Here is a 15803-nt window from a genome sequence, read left to right on the forward strand (position 1 = left end):
ACACACACACACACACACACACACACACACACACACACACACACACACACAGAGGAGCAATGGAAAACAGAAGGTGAGGAAAAAATTATATACATTCATATGTAAAACACCAAACACATACTTGCGCACGCGCACACACACACACACACACACACACACACACACACACACACACACACACACACACACACAGATGGGGGGGGGGGGGGGGGCTGACAGGGGGGGGATTCAGATCATGTTAATGATGCATCTAGTTATCGTGTCAAGGACGCCTCTCTCTGCTCCAGCTGGCCACCTGTTGGAGAACATCTACAGTACACTGAGACACACAAGACAGAACATCTACACTGAGACACTGTAAGGCAGAACATCTACACTGAGACACACAAGACAGAACATCTACACTGAGACACTGTAAGGCAGAACATCTACACTGAGACACTGTAAGGCAGAACATCTACACTGAGACACACAAGACAGAACATCTACACTGAGACACTGTAAGGCAGAACATCTACACTGAGACACACAAGACAGAACATCTACACTGAGACACACAAGACAGAACATCTACACTGAGACACACAAGACAGAACATCTACACTGAGACACACAAGACAGAACATCTACACTGAGACACACAAGACAGAACATCTACACTGAGACACTGTAAGGCAGAACATCTACACTGAGACACACAAGACAGAACATCTACACTGAGACACACAAGACAGAACATCTACACTGAGACACACAAGACAGAACATCTACACTGAGACACTGTAAGGCAGAACATCTACACTGAGACACACAAGACAGAACATCTACACTGAGACACTGTAAGGCAGAACATCTACACTGAGACACACAAGACAGAACATCTACACTGAGACACTGTAAGGCAGAACATCTACACTGAGACACACAAGACAGAACATCTACACTGAGACACTGTAAGGCAGAACATCTACACTGAGACACTGTAAGGCAGAACATCTACACTGAGACACACAAGACAGAACATCTACACTGAGACACTGTAAGGCAGAACATCTACACTGAGACACACAAGACAGAACATCTACACTGAGACACACAAGACAGAACATCTACACTGAGACACACAAGACAGAACATCTACACTGAGACACACAAGACAGAACATCTACACTGAGACACACAAGACAGAACATCTACACTGAGACACACAAGACAGAACATCTACACTGAGACACTGTAAGGCAGAACATCTACACTGATACACCCAAGACAGAACATCTACACTGAGACACTGTAAGACAGAACATCTACACTGAGACACACAAGACAGCACATCTACACTGAGACACTGTAAGGCAGAACATCTACACTGAGACACACAAGACAGAACATCTACACTGAGACACTGTAAGGCAGAAGATCTACACTGAGACACACAAGACAGAACATCTACACTGAGACACTGTAAGGCAGAACATCTACACTGAGACACTGTTCAGTTCAGTTCAGTTATTTTTTATTTCGGGCTTTGGACACATAACAACGGTCATTCCATAAATCTCCAAAGTTTTACCAGCTGCTATTGCAGCATTGTCCAATTGTCCGAAAAGGGCTAGCGAGAAGCAGGCTTGTCGGGCCCTACCCCTGAAGACTTACGTTTAGTTTTCTTTTCTTTTTTTTGCCATTTACATACATACATAGTACATACATATAGTACACATTACAGTACACACATATAGTACACATTACAGTATAGTATACCTGCAGTATATAATAGTATATAGTACATAATAGTGTATACAGCACATATATAATATGTTATGAGATATATAGTACATGATATATACAATATAATATAGTACCATAATATAATAGTATTTACTGCAAATATAGTTCAATATAATATACAAAATAATTATAATATGATTATATAATAGGGCGGCGCAGCGGTCTAAGCGCTCGTCACCAACGCGTGAGACACCGGTATCGAATCCGGCTGTCAGCGTTGCCTCCGGCTTGGGCCGGCCGTCATACTGACTCAATTGGCAGAGTCAGCGGGAGGGGAGTCGATGGGTGGTATTCTGGTCGTTGTAAACAGCGACTCCTACAGGTCGGTCAGGGTGCCTGCACAGCAAGGACAGGAGATGTCGAGGGTAGTATGAGCCTCCCACACGTTACACCTCGCCAATGAGAGTCCGCGCTGGCAGGTGAAAAAAGTAGTGGCTGGCTGACTCCGCATGTATCGGAGGGGACATACGATAGATTCTTCAACCCTCCCTACGACCGACCAGTGGGGGGCACATGCGAGCAACGATCAAGACAGGGGAGGGGGGAATTGGCACGACAAAAATTGGGATGGGAGAAAAAAAGACAGAAAAAAAGGAGAAAAAGTGGATAAAAATAAATAAATATGATTATATAATGTAATATGATATAACATACAATATAGTATCATACATATATATATATTTTTTATTAATATGCAATTAAGTGTAAGACAAAACATTGTCCACCAAACAGCCGGGTGGATATATATTCATAGAATTCTCTTAATACGGACTGTATTGATCTATTTGTGATGTGAAATAAATCTTGGCCCGGTACCAGGCCGATCGGGCTTAAGAGGTTAAGAAAATGTTCGAGAATGGGCGGCTAGGTGGTGCAGTGGGCAAGGCGCTCACCACCAATGCAGGAGACGCTGGGTTCGAGCCCAGCTCTCCGCATTGCATTCAGCTTTGCTGGTCGTTCATACTAATACATTTGGCAGTATTAGGGGGTGGGAAGCTGATGGGTGGGGATCGGACGTTGTGGACACACACACACACGCACACACACACACACACACACACACACACACACACACACACACACACACACACACACACACACTCTCAGACTGACAGTGTGGAGCTCTGAGCGGTGTTGAAGAGTAATATCCTTGGTGGTGTCTATTAGGATGATCTATGCTGTGGAGGTGAATCTGCCCTGAGACGATGTGCATGGAAAGAATTCATAAATATCAGGCCCTGTGTTGTTATTGGGCCTGACAGAAGGACATGGGGTGTCAGGCAAGGCTTCTTTATAACCATACACGCACAGCCGTGCACTCACTCACACTCACACACATACATGCACAGCCGTGCACTCACTCACACTCACACACGCATACATGCAAGGCCGTGCACTCATTCACACTCACACGAATACATGCAAGGCTGTGCACTCACTCACACTCACACATACTGTACATGCACAGCCGTGCACTCACTCACACTCACACACACATACATGCAAGGCCGTATACTCACTCACACTCACACACACATACATGCAAGGCCGTATACTCACTCACACTCACACATACATACATGCACAGCCATGCACTCACTCACACTCACATGCATAACTGCAAGGCTGTGCACTCACTCACACTCACACATGCATACATGCACAGCCGTGCACTCACTCACACTCACATGCATAACTGCAAGGCTGTGCACTCACTCACACTCACACATGCATACATGCACAGCCGTGCACTCACTCACACGCATACATGCAAGGCTGTGCACTCACTCACACTCAGACACGCATACATGCAAGGCCGTGCACTCACTCACACTCAGACATGCATACATCCAAGGCTGTGCACTCACTCACACTCAGACATGCATACATGCAAGGCCGTGCACTCACTCACACTCACACACGCATACATGCAAGGCCATGCACTCACTCACACGCATACATGCAAGGCCGTGCACTCACACTCTTTAAATACTGTCACTTCATTTCTAAGCCATTTAATCTATTTAGATATAAATAGGCCTAATATGATACAGATATTAACTGAGGTTCAACCAACGTTATTATAGTGAAGTAACACTAACCTGAAGACTAGGTGTGACACAAAAAACATTTTAAGATAAGATAAGATAAGATAAAATAAGATAAGATACAATAAGATAAGATAAGATAAAATAAAACAAGATAAGATGTGACTATCAATAATATCACTATATATTGTGACAAGCCTGGTGTTGTTCAAGCTCGACACGGACCAAAACAAACAATTTCAATGTCCACACAAGCACAATTTCAATAAATAAAGGATATTTATTGTTTATCAGCACAAGTCCAATGGGCAATAGGGTAATCCAAAAACAGTCCAGGGTCAAAACACGTGTCAGGCTTTCGTACAAAAGAAAGGATTGTTCAATACTCAGAGTTGTTTTCCGGTCCAGGGTCAGTACACAAGGGGGTTTCTCAGCCAGTCTAGGGTCCAGTACACAATGAACACCTTCTTGCCTTCACCTCTCCTCTCACTACCTCTCACCTCGCACAACTCCGTCAACAACAATCTCTCTCTCAATACCTCGCTCCTACCTCACCTCCTCTCAACTCAACTCTATCTGTCCTAGTGTATTATTGTGTGTGTGTCTGGTGTGTGTGCGTGTGGGATGTGGGTGATCTAATGGTGCACAGGTGTGTTCTATCAGTACTAATCAGCTGCCTAATTGCTTCCACTCATTCCCGTGCGCTGCGCCAGACCTGTGGATGACGGATAAAACAAAAGGCTGTAAGGACAGGAACCAGCAGGTGACCCTAGCGTTGGTGTCTTTGTTTCTGTGATAGCCAAACGAGGGGTGCATGGTCCGTGACTAGAGTGAAGTGCCGTCCCAACAGATAGTACTTTAATTCCTCGAGAGCCCATTTTATCACCAGGCACTCCTTCTCGATCGTGTAGTAATTCTTCTCCCAGGGTAGTAGCTTGCGACTGATAAATATGTGTTCCCCACTCCTCGCTGTGAATGATGATGTCATCTATGTAGGCGGCTGCATACTCTGTGGGGTCGGAGGACCTGGTCCATCAGCCTCTGAAACGTGGCGGGTGTGCCATGTAGAGAACAACATAGTGGAATAACCCATCTGGGGTGGCAAACACTGTTTTCTATCTTCCCTATCTTCGGGAGCTAGGGGAACCTGCCAGTAGCCTTTGGTGAGGTCTAGGGTGGTTATATACCTCGCCTTTCCTAGCCTTTCAATTAGTTCATCCACTCTGGGCATAGGGTAGGCGTCAAATTTGGAGATGGCATTCAAATCATTACAGAACCTTGGGGTTCCATCTGGCTTGGGGACCAGCACAATGGGACTACACCACCCGCTATTGGATTCCACTATTACTCCCACCTGTAACATGTCATGTACCTGAGGTTGACATGGTATATTTTTACCGGAGGATGCCTCCCCGGCTGTCGCAATCTATAATTCACCGGCCCCACCTTTTCCATAATTTCATATGGTCCGTGCCACTCTCTGGGTTGGGTTCCCCGATTGTAGACCCTGGTTTGGGCCTGCTGGGCTTTCGACATGTGGTCTCTTACAGGTGGCCACAAGGTGGCCATCCGCTCTTGCACCTCCTCCACATGTTCCACCAAACTCCTGTGCGGTGACGGTTCAAAGGAGGAGAATCCCGTGGAGGCCTGGGGAACCTCCCTGATGGAGAACATCAAGTAGGGGAGAAGCTGGTCCAAGTTCCTCCCATCGGCTTCCATCACTTTCTTTAGCATGCTCTTCAGGGTGCGGTTAAACCGCTCGACTAACCCATCTGTTTGAGGATGATATACTGAGGTGCGGAGATGGGTAATCTTTAACAATCCGGCCAAGTCCTTCATTACTCTGGACATGAACGGCATGCCTTGATCTGTCAAGATTTTGTCCGGAATACCCACTCTTGTGATTAACAACATTAGTTCCAGGGCTATACCTTTTGAGGCCATTGTGTGGAGTGGGATGGCCTCGGGATACTGGGTGGCATAGTCCATAATCACCAGGATGTACTGGTGGCCCCTGGTGCTGCGGGGAAGGGGTCCCACGAGGTCCATCCCAATCCTGCTAAAGGGAACAGAGATGATAGGCAGGAAAATCAACGGGTTACGCTACCAGCTGACATTCGGGGCAGGACCGACAGTAATCCCCCACGGCTCTTTTTACCCCCGGCCAGGAAAACCTGGCCTTGATCCGGTCTAGGGTCTTCTCGACCCCCAAGTGAGCCACTAGCAAGTGAGAGTGGGCTAGTCGTAACACCGTATTTATGTGTGGTTGGGGTACCAACAACAATTCGTGAATTATCCCCCCTTTTTTCACCTCTTGATACAACAACGTTTTTTTTATGGCAAAATGTGGAAACATTAACTCTCCTACCCCGTCCATCTTCTTACCGTCGACCACGGCTACCTGTCGTAGTGCTGGGGCCAGGTTCTAATCCTCCAGCTGGGCGGTGCTGAATCGTCCAGTCAGTTGTGGTGGTAAGGGTGGGGTTTCATTGTTCGGATTGCCGGGGAACAGGTCTCCCCAGACTGGCTCATCCTCGTCGTGGAGTGGTGACTCCTCTCCTCCGCTGTCTGGTGGAGCATTGTCCTCTGCTGGGCCAGCGGTGGGATTCCCCTCGTCGTTGTCCTCGCTGACAGGGCTGTCTTCCTCTGGTAGGGGGTTGGTAGAAGCCTGGGGGTCCACCTCGTGTAACCCGCACATTCGGGTCCTTTGTGCCCAGGCTCTGCAACGCGTGGTGGTGGTCACTGTTCTGGGGGGAAAGCGTCATTCGGCCGCCAAATTCTCCCATAGTGGTCGGAACAATGCACAGTCGGTCCCGATTAACACAGATACCGGTAGGTTTTCTACTACTCCTACAGTCGTCGTACACTTTCCCCGGGTGGAGGTTAGTTCGATGTGACTCCCACTGTTTTTCTCAGGAGGGGACCGTCCACCAACTCTGGTTTTACGAGCGTCACGGTGCTCCCTGAGTCTAACAGTGCGGTCGTGTCGTGGTGATTAGCTCTTACTGGTGTGAGAGTGGACACGTTTGTTTCCTCCGCCCAACAGGCGGTTGCAAGTGCACACGTCGGGGCAGGTGTGGTTCAGATGCTGAGGGCATTGACACATCATTCCTATATGGACAGTCTCTGGAAATATGGCCCTCCTCGCCACAATTGAAACATCTTCTTTTTTCAAATCATGTTGTTGTTCTCTGGGGGACAAGGTCCCATCATATGACCAATCATGATACCCTGAGAGCGAGTGAGAAATAATCCCTGAACGTCTTAGTATTTTATTTTTATTTTTTTTATCATACGTCGTATCCTCCGACGTATCCAGCGGGTGGTGTCATGATACGCTGTCTGGGCCCAGATAAGAATGGCCAGATAACTATTCTACTGGCCAGTTTTTCCGTTCAGCGGTGTGTTCAAACGCCGATAAATAGCTTTCAATGTCATCATCGCTATTTAATTTGACCAGGAAGCATCCAGGGTTGATATTGCCCGTCTGCCTTTCAGCTCTGTGGGTCTCTGCGAGGAGGAGTGACTTGAGTGCTTCTACCCTCCATTTCTCCGCGGTCTCCCGTGTCTCATTCAGTATAGCGCTATGGCGTGCCTGGATATCATGCATTACTTCCTCATGACGTTTATGATTCAGCTGTTTCTGGGTTTTGCTGTATTGTCCCCACTCTTGGAACAATGCCTTGACATCGACTGGAGTTGCCATTGCTCTTGTGTTTGTTTTGAAAGTGGCCCGCATTCTCCATCAAATGTGACGAGCCGGTGGTGTTCAGGCTCGACACGGTTCAAAACAAACAAATTCAATTGTCCACACAAGCACAATTTCAATAAATAAAAGATATTTATTGAATAGAAGCACAACAGTCCGATGGGCAAAACACGTATCAGGCTCTCATACAAAAAGGGAATGTTCAATACTCAGGGTTTGTCTTCCGGTCCAGGGTCAGTTTCACAAGGGGGTTTCTCAGCCAGTATAGGGTCCAGTACCATGAACACCATCTCGCTTTCTCCTCTCCTTACAACTACCTCTCACCTCACAAACTCTGTATATCACTCTCTCTCTCTGTACTCTGCTCCTTCCTCACCTCCACTCAACTCTACGCTGTCTTTCCTAGGGTTTTATGTTATGTGTGTCTGGTGTGTGTGTGTGTGTGTGGGATGTGGGTGATCAAGTCGTGCAAAGGTGTGTTCTATCAGTCCTAATCAGCTCCCTAATGAACTCTCCTCTGCCCGTGACAGTAGTATCTCCCGTCCTCCACGTAGCCATGTGACGGGGGATGATAACCCTCAGCTAACCCTGTACACACTGTTTTAATTCATTTAAATAAAGATGAAACAAATATAAATAAACTGAGACTATGTTGTGCACTTACAACAAACAAAGATAACATTATATAGAACATGTATTTAGCTTTAGTCTTTCAGGTATTAATGCATGCTCAGGGGGCCAGTATAAGGGCCGTCACACACTTCGCGAGCACTCGCGGCACTTTGCGAGTGTCTACCAGCTCGGGCTGCATTTTTCGGCGATCATGTAATATACCGTTCGAAAATTGTATTTGCCGCCTTTCGAACGCCACCTCACTCGACCAATTGCGTGCCTCGGTTCTCGAGTTACATAACGATATGTCAGGTGAGCGTCTTTTTACAGGCCGCGCGTCAAATGACCATGTCTTACTGTATACGCTGTGGAACTAACCAATCACTGCTGATGGAAAAAATTATTGGTAACTTTTTGGCTCACCTAAGAGGTTAAGACTGGGATGTCTGTGAGTCATTTGCCTTCATTCAACAATGTTTTTTAGATTTTTTTTTTGTAACTATTCTGAACTTCTGAAAAAGTAATTGGGCAAATGTGCCCCATTACAAAAACATACAAACTAAATGTTTTTAAACTAAACTGAAACTAGACAAGTAAAAACAAATGTGCAGCGGCTGGGTAGTGTAGAGGTCTAACACACAGAGGACACACACACAGTATTAGATGCAGTCATCACCTGCAAAAGCTGCATATTGAAAATAGTTTATGGTTTGTGTGTGTGTGTGTGTGTGTGTGTGTGTGTGTGTGTGTGTGTGTGTGTGTGTGTGTGTGTGTGTGTGTGTGTGTGTGTGTGTGTGTGTGTGTGTGTGTGTGTGTGTGAGAGAGAGAGAGAGAGAGAGAGAGAGAGAGAGAGAGAGAGAGAGAGAGAGGGGGAGAGTGTGTGTGTGTGGGGGGTGAGAGAGAGTGGGAGAGAGATAAAGAAAGAGATGAAGAGATATAGAGACAGAGAGAGAGAGAGAGTGGGATAGAGAGAGGGATAGAGAGACAGAGACAGATAGAGAGAGACATAGAGAGAGACATAGAGACATAGACAGAGACATAGAGAGATAGAGACACAGAGTGGGAGAGACAGAGAGAGAGAGAGAGAGAGAGATTTTTGATTTTATAAAAAAAATTATTTTTTACTAAAACTACAAATGTTGCAATAAACCATTCAAAAATTTAAATACTCTACAACTCAACAAAAAAACAAAAAACCAAACAACAAAACAAAAAACAAAACAAACACAAAAAACAAAACAAACTCAAATCAATTAGGGACAACGATGCTGAAACTGAAACAAAATTGTCAATTTAATTTTCCCCCATGGGAAAAAAAAACTCTAAGTGATCTAAAGTTCTGGGTGCATCAGAGAGAGAGACACCGGAGAGGCACTGTAGAAACTGTAGTTCTGAGAAGAGCGTCTCTAGCTTCACCTTTCCCCGTGCGATACAACACATCAGGCCTTTGTGTGTGTTCGACAGACTCCAGTCAAAGCCTTTCCCGAGGATAAACAGGGCCGCCTCATCAGCTGACCTTCCTCCTTCAGCCTTATCATGTACGCTCCTACCGTTCACCAGTTGTATATCACATGGCATCGATGATGTCAGGGGCTGAAAACAGAGCAGGGGGACCGAGATGCACTCTGGACCGACATCCTTATTAGACAGTTTGTTACCCGTGCCACCCTGGCCGAGGCCTCCTTTTTCTTCCTGGTTCAGACGCCGCTCCAACATCACCTCCCGCTCCCCCGTGCGGAGACTGGCAGCCCCCAGTGACTTCCCATCGAGCAGACTGAGTCGAGAGCTCAAGTCCCTGATGAAACCCATTCCGAACATAGGGTAGAAATTAACCAGCAAAGGCAGCTTGGCCATCATCCTCCGAGGCTGAATCTGGAAACCGTTTAGTTCGGTGTAGAACGTGTCGAGCCCCACAGTCATACCTTCCAACCCTTGAACAAGGTAAAGGTGCCGGTAACATAAAATGACGGCAGAGAAAACATCCCTCCTGGTGACTCTGATGACAGGTTTGCTGAAGGAGTATGGCGTGGCCTCCCCATCGGGCATGAAACGATACGCTCCGCTCCTGTCTCTGCTGGACATGGTTTCATCCCACAGAAACTGGACCTCAACCTTGTGTCCCGACCCGCCCTCCAGAAAACGAAAATCCTCCATAATCCCAGTCTTTACATAGTTCCACAAATGTATAAGAGTATACGAGATGATCAAAAATGTCTCAGCCTCCTGGCCCCGGTAGCGGGACACCTTGAAATGTCCAGCCCTAAGTGACAACACACCAGTCCCATCAATTTGTAAAAAATCATAACCTGCTTCCTGGGCGATGCCCAGCAGCGCCTCACTGACACGATAAAAAGACATACCTAAAACTGGGACCTGAGGTAAGAAAATCAGTGAGGTCAGGGAGCAAAAAAAACTCTCTCCATGTCCCTTGCCCCATACAATAAACAAAAAATAAATAAAAAGGTAAACAAAAAAACCAAAAAACAACAAAACTACATTGATTCCACTCCATCCTCCACCTCACTGAGGTCCCGCTGTACCTTCTGTACAATTTTTCTCATCCTGTATATCTCTGTTTCAGCAAAACGACCATCTCCTTGAAACCTCATATTTTTCTTTGCTGACAAAATAAAATACTCCTTATCTGGAAAGAAATGTGCTAACTCTACCCCCTTCCTGTTTTTTGTCGTCTGTAAAAACATTTTCATTGCCTCCAATGAATAGCACTCATCGTCTGTAGCTGCAGATTCATCGCTCTCATATTCCTCATCATCATCAGCGCACATCTCCGACCATGTACTCTCTTGTGTACTCTGTGTACTGCTGAGTACTTCCGTCACACCTGTCTTCTTAGCTTGAGAGCTTGATAACTCAACTACTTCTAACTTCCTCTTCTGCCTAACAACCTTCATCCCTTCGTCCCCCTCTTCCATGTCAATATCCTCTACTTCCTCCACCCTGACCCCCCCAACTGAGTCCTTTGACCCTGTTCCCTCAACAGTCCCACCCTCATCCTGCCCATTTATCTCATCCTCGCTGATACCAGCCCCTCCATCCTGTCCCTGCAGATCAACTATAGCCACCTCATGTACACTTCCATCCTCTGTAATCCTTCCTACCACGACCCCCCCCCCCTCATTTTCATCCCCACCATCTGTCCCTTGTAATTCAACAGTTATCTTCTCCTGGCTATTTAACGTGTCCTGGCTGCCTATTGCTTAATGACAGCCCTACAGTGCTGCTTTTGCTTCCGCGTTTTCCCTGATTGGCTGCGCCATGCCCCGCGGCAGGCGTGGCAACCGCAGAGCGGAGCGGCAGAGCGAGCGGAGTGGCAGAGCGCGAGCGGAATTATGCAAACGCCCTAGTAATCCGCCATGATTTTCATTCGGCGCTTCAGCTCACCTGGCAGAGCAGCGGTCCTGCGGTCCTGCGGTCCGTTGTTGACGAGTTCGAATCCCATCAAATAATTTTTTTTAACATGATTTTTTTTTAACGTGTATTCTTTCGCCGGTTAAGGTTAGGCATGGTTAAGGTTAAGGTTATCTTAAATCTTAAATCTAACCCTAACTAACCGTACTGTCATGCACTTGTCCTAATAAACTAACCTACACTGTAGCACTCAACACTTTGATGAACATTGTTGCTCAGCTGATAGAGTTGTGCCCTTCCTGATGGCTTGTCGTACAGAACTTGTAAGTCGCTTTGGATAAAAGCGTCAGCTAAATGACTAAATGTAAATGTAAATGTAAATGTTAGGCATTGTTTCGGAGTTGGTTAAGGTTAGAACGGTTAAGTTTAGGCGCTGTTAAGGAGCTGGTTAAGGTTAGAGTTTGTCTTAGAGAATGGCAATATTCTTTCTATGGTTAAGGTTAGGCATGGTTAAGGTTAAGGTTAAGGTTAGGCATTGTTTCGGAGTTGGTTAAGGTTAGAACGGTTAAGTTTAGGCGCTGTTAAGGAGCTGGTTAAGGTTAGAGTTTGTCTTAGAGACAGCCTATTTCCGCACTGCCGCTCTCCCGCGTTGCCGCGGTCACATGGTCAAATTGTCACATTCTTGCACTGTAGGGCTGTCATTAAGCAACACGCGTCCTGGCTGACACAAGCCCCTTCTACCACCCCCCCCCCCCCCCACATTGTCATCCCCACCAATTTTTCCTCGAACTGCATCTCCAGCCTTTCCTACTCCTTCCATTTCCTTATCACTTCTATCTGGTACAATAACCTTCTCAGAAGTCTCCCCACCACCCCTCTTCCCCTGTCCCCCCCCCCCCCTCAACCCCTTGATTCACACCCCAAGCTGCTCTTCCTTTCTTCGTTGCGCTCTTCCCATCATTTGCCCCCCTGCTCGGCCCCTCCCCAGGGCACGCTTGTCTTTGATGCCCCTCCCTTCCACACCCAAAACAGCGCATGTTCTGTGTCGTCGCAAAAATAATATACTCAAACCTGTCTATTATTACTTTAAAATTAAGATCCAACTCGTCCTCACGTTTGTTCATAATAATGAACGTCTGCCTTCTGTGAGAAACCACATGCTGTAATTCAGGTGCTTTAAACCCTGAAGACATCTTCTTTAAGGGAGATACAATCTTCCCAAACCTGGCGAGTTCCCTTAATATAAGCTCGTCCCCTACCAACGGGGGAACATTTGCCAGCGTCACCTTCTTTGCAGGTGTTGTGAGCGGCATCACAGACACAAACGTATAATTTATGACCAACCCGTCCGCTATCAGTTGATTTACTTTAATCAAATCATCCACAAAGAAAACGACTCCCCCGTTCATCCTTGCCGCAGATTTAACGGCCGGAGCCCCCACCACCCTCGCAACAGCGAGACTACATTCCTCCACTGAACACGGAAATGCCGGCGAGACCTTAAAACCATGTCTTCTGGTCAGCTTTGCGAAATCCATGTCACCGTGACAGCAGACAGCTGTCCAAGTGAACACCGACAACGCTACCAGCCCACTATCAACACACAACCAGTCAAATAAACCACAGTCTAATTCACAATTTGACAAACAACATAAAGATAGAAAAGTTAGAAAAACTCACGCGTACCGCAAACTCTCAGCACCACACTCAAACCACCACGCTCCACCATACACACGCATGCGCACAGAGAGAGAGAGAGAGAGAGAGAGAGTGTCTTGTACCTGGATGAGACTGGCTGCGGGGTTCCTTCTCTTCTCAAAGTGCTTCTGTCTGTGCTGCTCCTGGACCTTCAGGGCAAAACCTGAACCAAGGATACCCTGCGCACACACACACACACACACACACACACACACACACACACACACACACACACACACACACACACACACACACACACACACACACACACACACACACACACACACACACACACACACACACACACACACACACACACACACACACACACACACACACACACATTTGTATGTATGTAAATGGTGCATTTATAAAAGAAAATATATTCCAAAGCGCTTGACAATTTGTTCCTCACGTTCACCGACGGCGGAGTGTGTGTGTGTGTGTGTGTGTGTGTGTGTGTGTGTGTGTGTGTGTGTGTGTGTGTGTGTGTGTGTGTGTGTGTGTGTGCTCACAGCAGGCAGGGCGAAGAAGGAGATTCCCAGCAGGGCGAAGCCGGCAGACAGCAGCCGCCCCGTCCAGGTCTGGGGGGTCTTGTCTCCGTAGCCGATGGTTGTCAAGGTGATCTGTGGACCAGAACTACGCTTGTCATCACATGTTGGTCAGGCTGCGAAGCCAACATCCCCACCCCCACAAAGACCCCTGACCCTGGAGTGACCCGGAGTGACCTTTCTTCTGCTTGACATTTCCCCTACTTGATCTTCCCTCTGCTTGACCTTTCCTCTACTTGACCTTCCCTCTACTTGACCTTTCCTCTGCTTGACCTTTCCCCCACGTGACCTTTCCTCTGCTTGACCTTTACCCTACTTGACCTTCCCTCTGCTTGACCTTTCCCCTACTTGACCTTTCCTCTGCTTGATATTTGCCCTGCTGTCCCCCCCCCCACCCTCTGTTTCACCCCCTTCTTTCAAAAACATATTTTCAAATATTTCAGTCTCTAATCATGTGGTGTGAACTACTGATGAGTGGGTCTGACCAGTTAGCTCAGCTGCTTAGTGTAAACTACAGTCAACCAACACCTGCTAACCTCTGACCCTGCAGCTCAGCTGGTCAGCACGGCCATGTGTGGATTATAGGGTCCTGGGTAGAGATGTTAAATACACAAGACAGCACGTTCTCTATGTTTAGACTTATACGTCTTCGATTTAGAGTGGAGTCAATTATTTCCGTCTAAACAAGCATTTGTATCGCCGCTTCAGAAAAGATTTGCACCATAGCTCTCCTGAAAACTCATCTCTCAACACACTGGTCGGACAACACAGAGGCCCTCTGCAGGAAGGGACAGAGCAGGCTGTTCTTCCTGAGGAGACTCAGGTCCTTCAATGTTTGCAATAGACTGCTGCAGTCATTCTACCAGTCTGTAGTGGCCAGCGTCCTCTTCTATGCTGTGGCATGCTGGGGGGGCTACATCAACTCGAGGGACACCAACAGATTTTTTTTTATTATCCACTTGTTCACCTTATTTTCTATTTTTCTCCCATCCCAATTTCGCCTCGCCAATTCTCCCTTCAATTCTCCCCTCCCCTGTCTCGAACGTTGCTAGACTATGCCTCCCACTGGTCGACTGCAGTGAGGACCAAGCCTTGCATCACGTGTCCCCTCCGGTACACGAGGAGGCAGCTGTCGCATCTTTTCACCTGAACAGCGCAATCTCTCAGTGGCGAGGAGTAACGAGTGGGAGGCTCACGCTGCCCCCGATACTTCCTGATTCTGCTGTACAGGCGCACCAACCGACCTGTAGGAGTCGCTGTCCACAACGTCCAATCCCCACCCACTGGCTTTCCCACCCATGACGACCGGCCAAGCCGGTAGCAACGGCGAGAGCTTGGCTCGATACCAGCATCTCCTGCGTTAGTGGCGAGCGCCTTGCCCACTGCGCCACTCAGCCGCCCTGGACACCAACAGATTGAACAAGCTGGTGAGGAAGGCTAGCTCCGTGGTGGGAGTCGAGCTGGTCAGACTAGAGGTGATGGCAGAGAGGGGGATGAGAAGGAAGCTGGCTGCTATCCTGGAGAATCCCTCCCACCCCCTCTACGACGAGCTAGTCAAGATGAGAAGCACGTTCAGTCACAGACCCATACCCCCCGACACTCAACTAACCGCCTCGGCCAGTCCTTCATACCAGCGGCCATCAGGCTCCACAACAGTGGGCAGGGACTGCTGCTAGATATCCAACTACAACTACTAGGAACCTAAAAGGACAATAATACTACCTTATGCATACTGTACCTTATGTGAATACTGTATATTTCACTGAGTTAGTTAGTTAATTATATTGACTTGTTATATTGTTTACACTGCTTGTTTTTACTACCTGTACCTCCCCTCCCCCTCCAACATGCTGCTATGATGCCTGAATTTCCCCAAGGGGATCAATAAAGGAATATCTTATCTTATCTTACCTGTCACCACACTGGGCATGTGCTTGGGGTGAGTACCTGTTGAGTTCTGAACAGTGTGTGCCTGTGGTGAGTATACCTGTTGAGTTCTGAACAGTGTTTGCCTGTGTATTAAACTGT

At 47.3% G+C, this 15803-nt stretch overlaps 1 protein-coding gene across 1 annotated transcript in view; it reads right to left on the reverse strand.

Annotated features, from left to right (window-relative positions):
- The window catches only part of kcnq5a (potassium voltage-gated channel, KQT-like subfamily, member 5a), a gene marked incomplete at both ends in the record, with an annotated part of 123074 nt that overhangs the window by 50353 nt on the left and 56918 nt on the right, over nt 1–15803 (reverse strand). The window contains 2 exons of the mRNA XM_084321946.1: nt 13308–13403; nt 13740–13850. Of these exons, the coding sequence (XP_084178072.1) occupies nt 13308–13403; nt 13740–13850 (207 nt within the window). The remainder of the gene's footprint in view (nt 1–13307; nt 13404–13739; nt 13851–15803) is intronic.

The sequence above is a fragment of the Notolepis coatsorum genome, assembly GCF_963971535.1.
Source record: "Notolepis coatsorum genome assembly, chromosome: 9".
NCBI lineage: Eukaryota > Metazoa > Chordata > Actinopteri > Aulopiformes > Paralepididae > Notolepis > Notolepis coatsorum.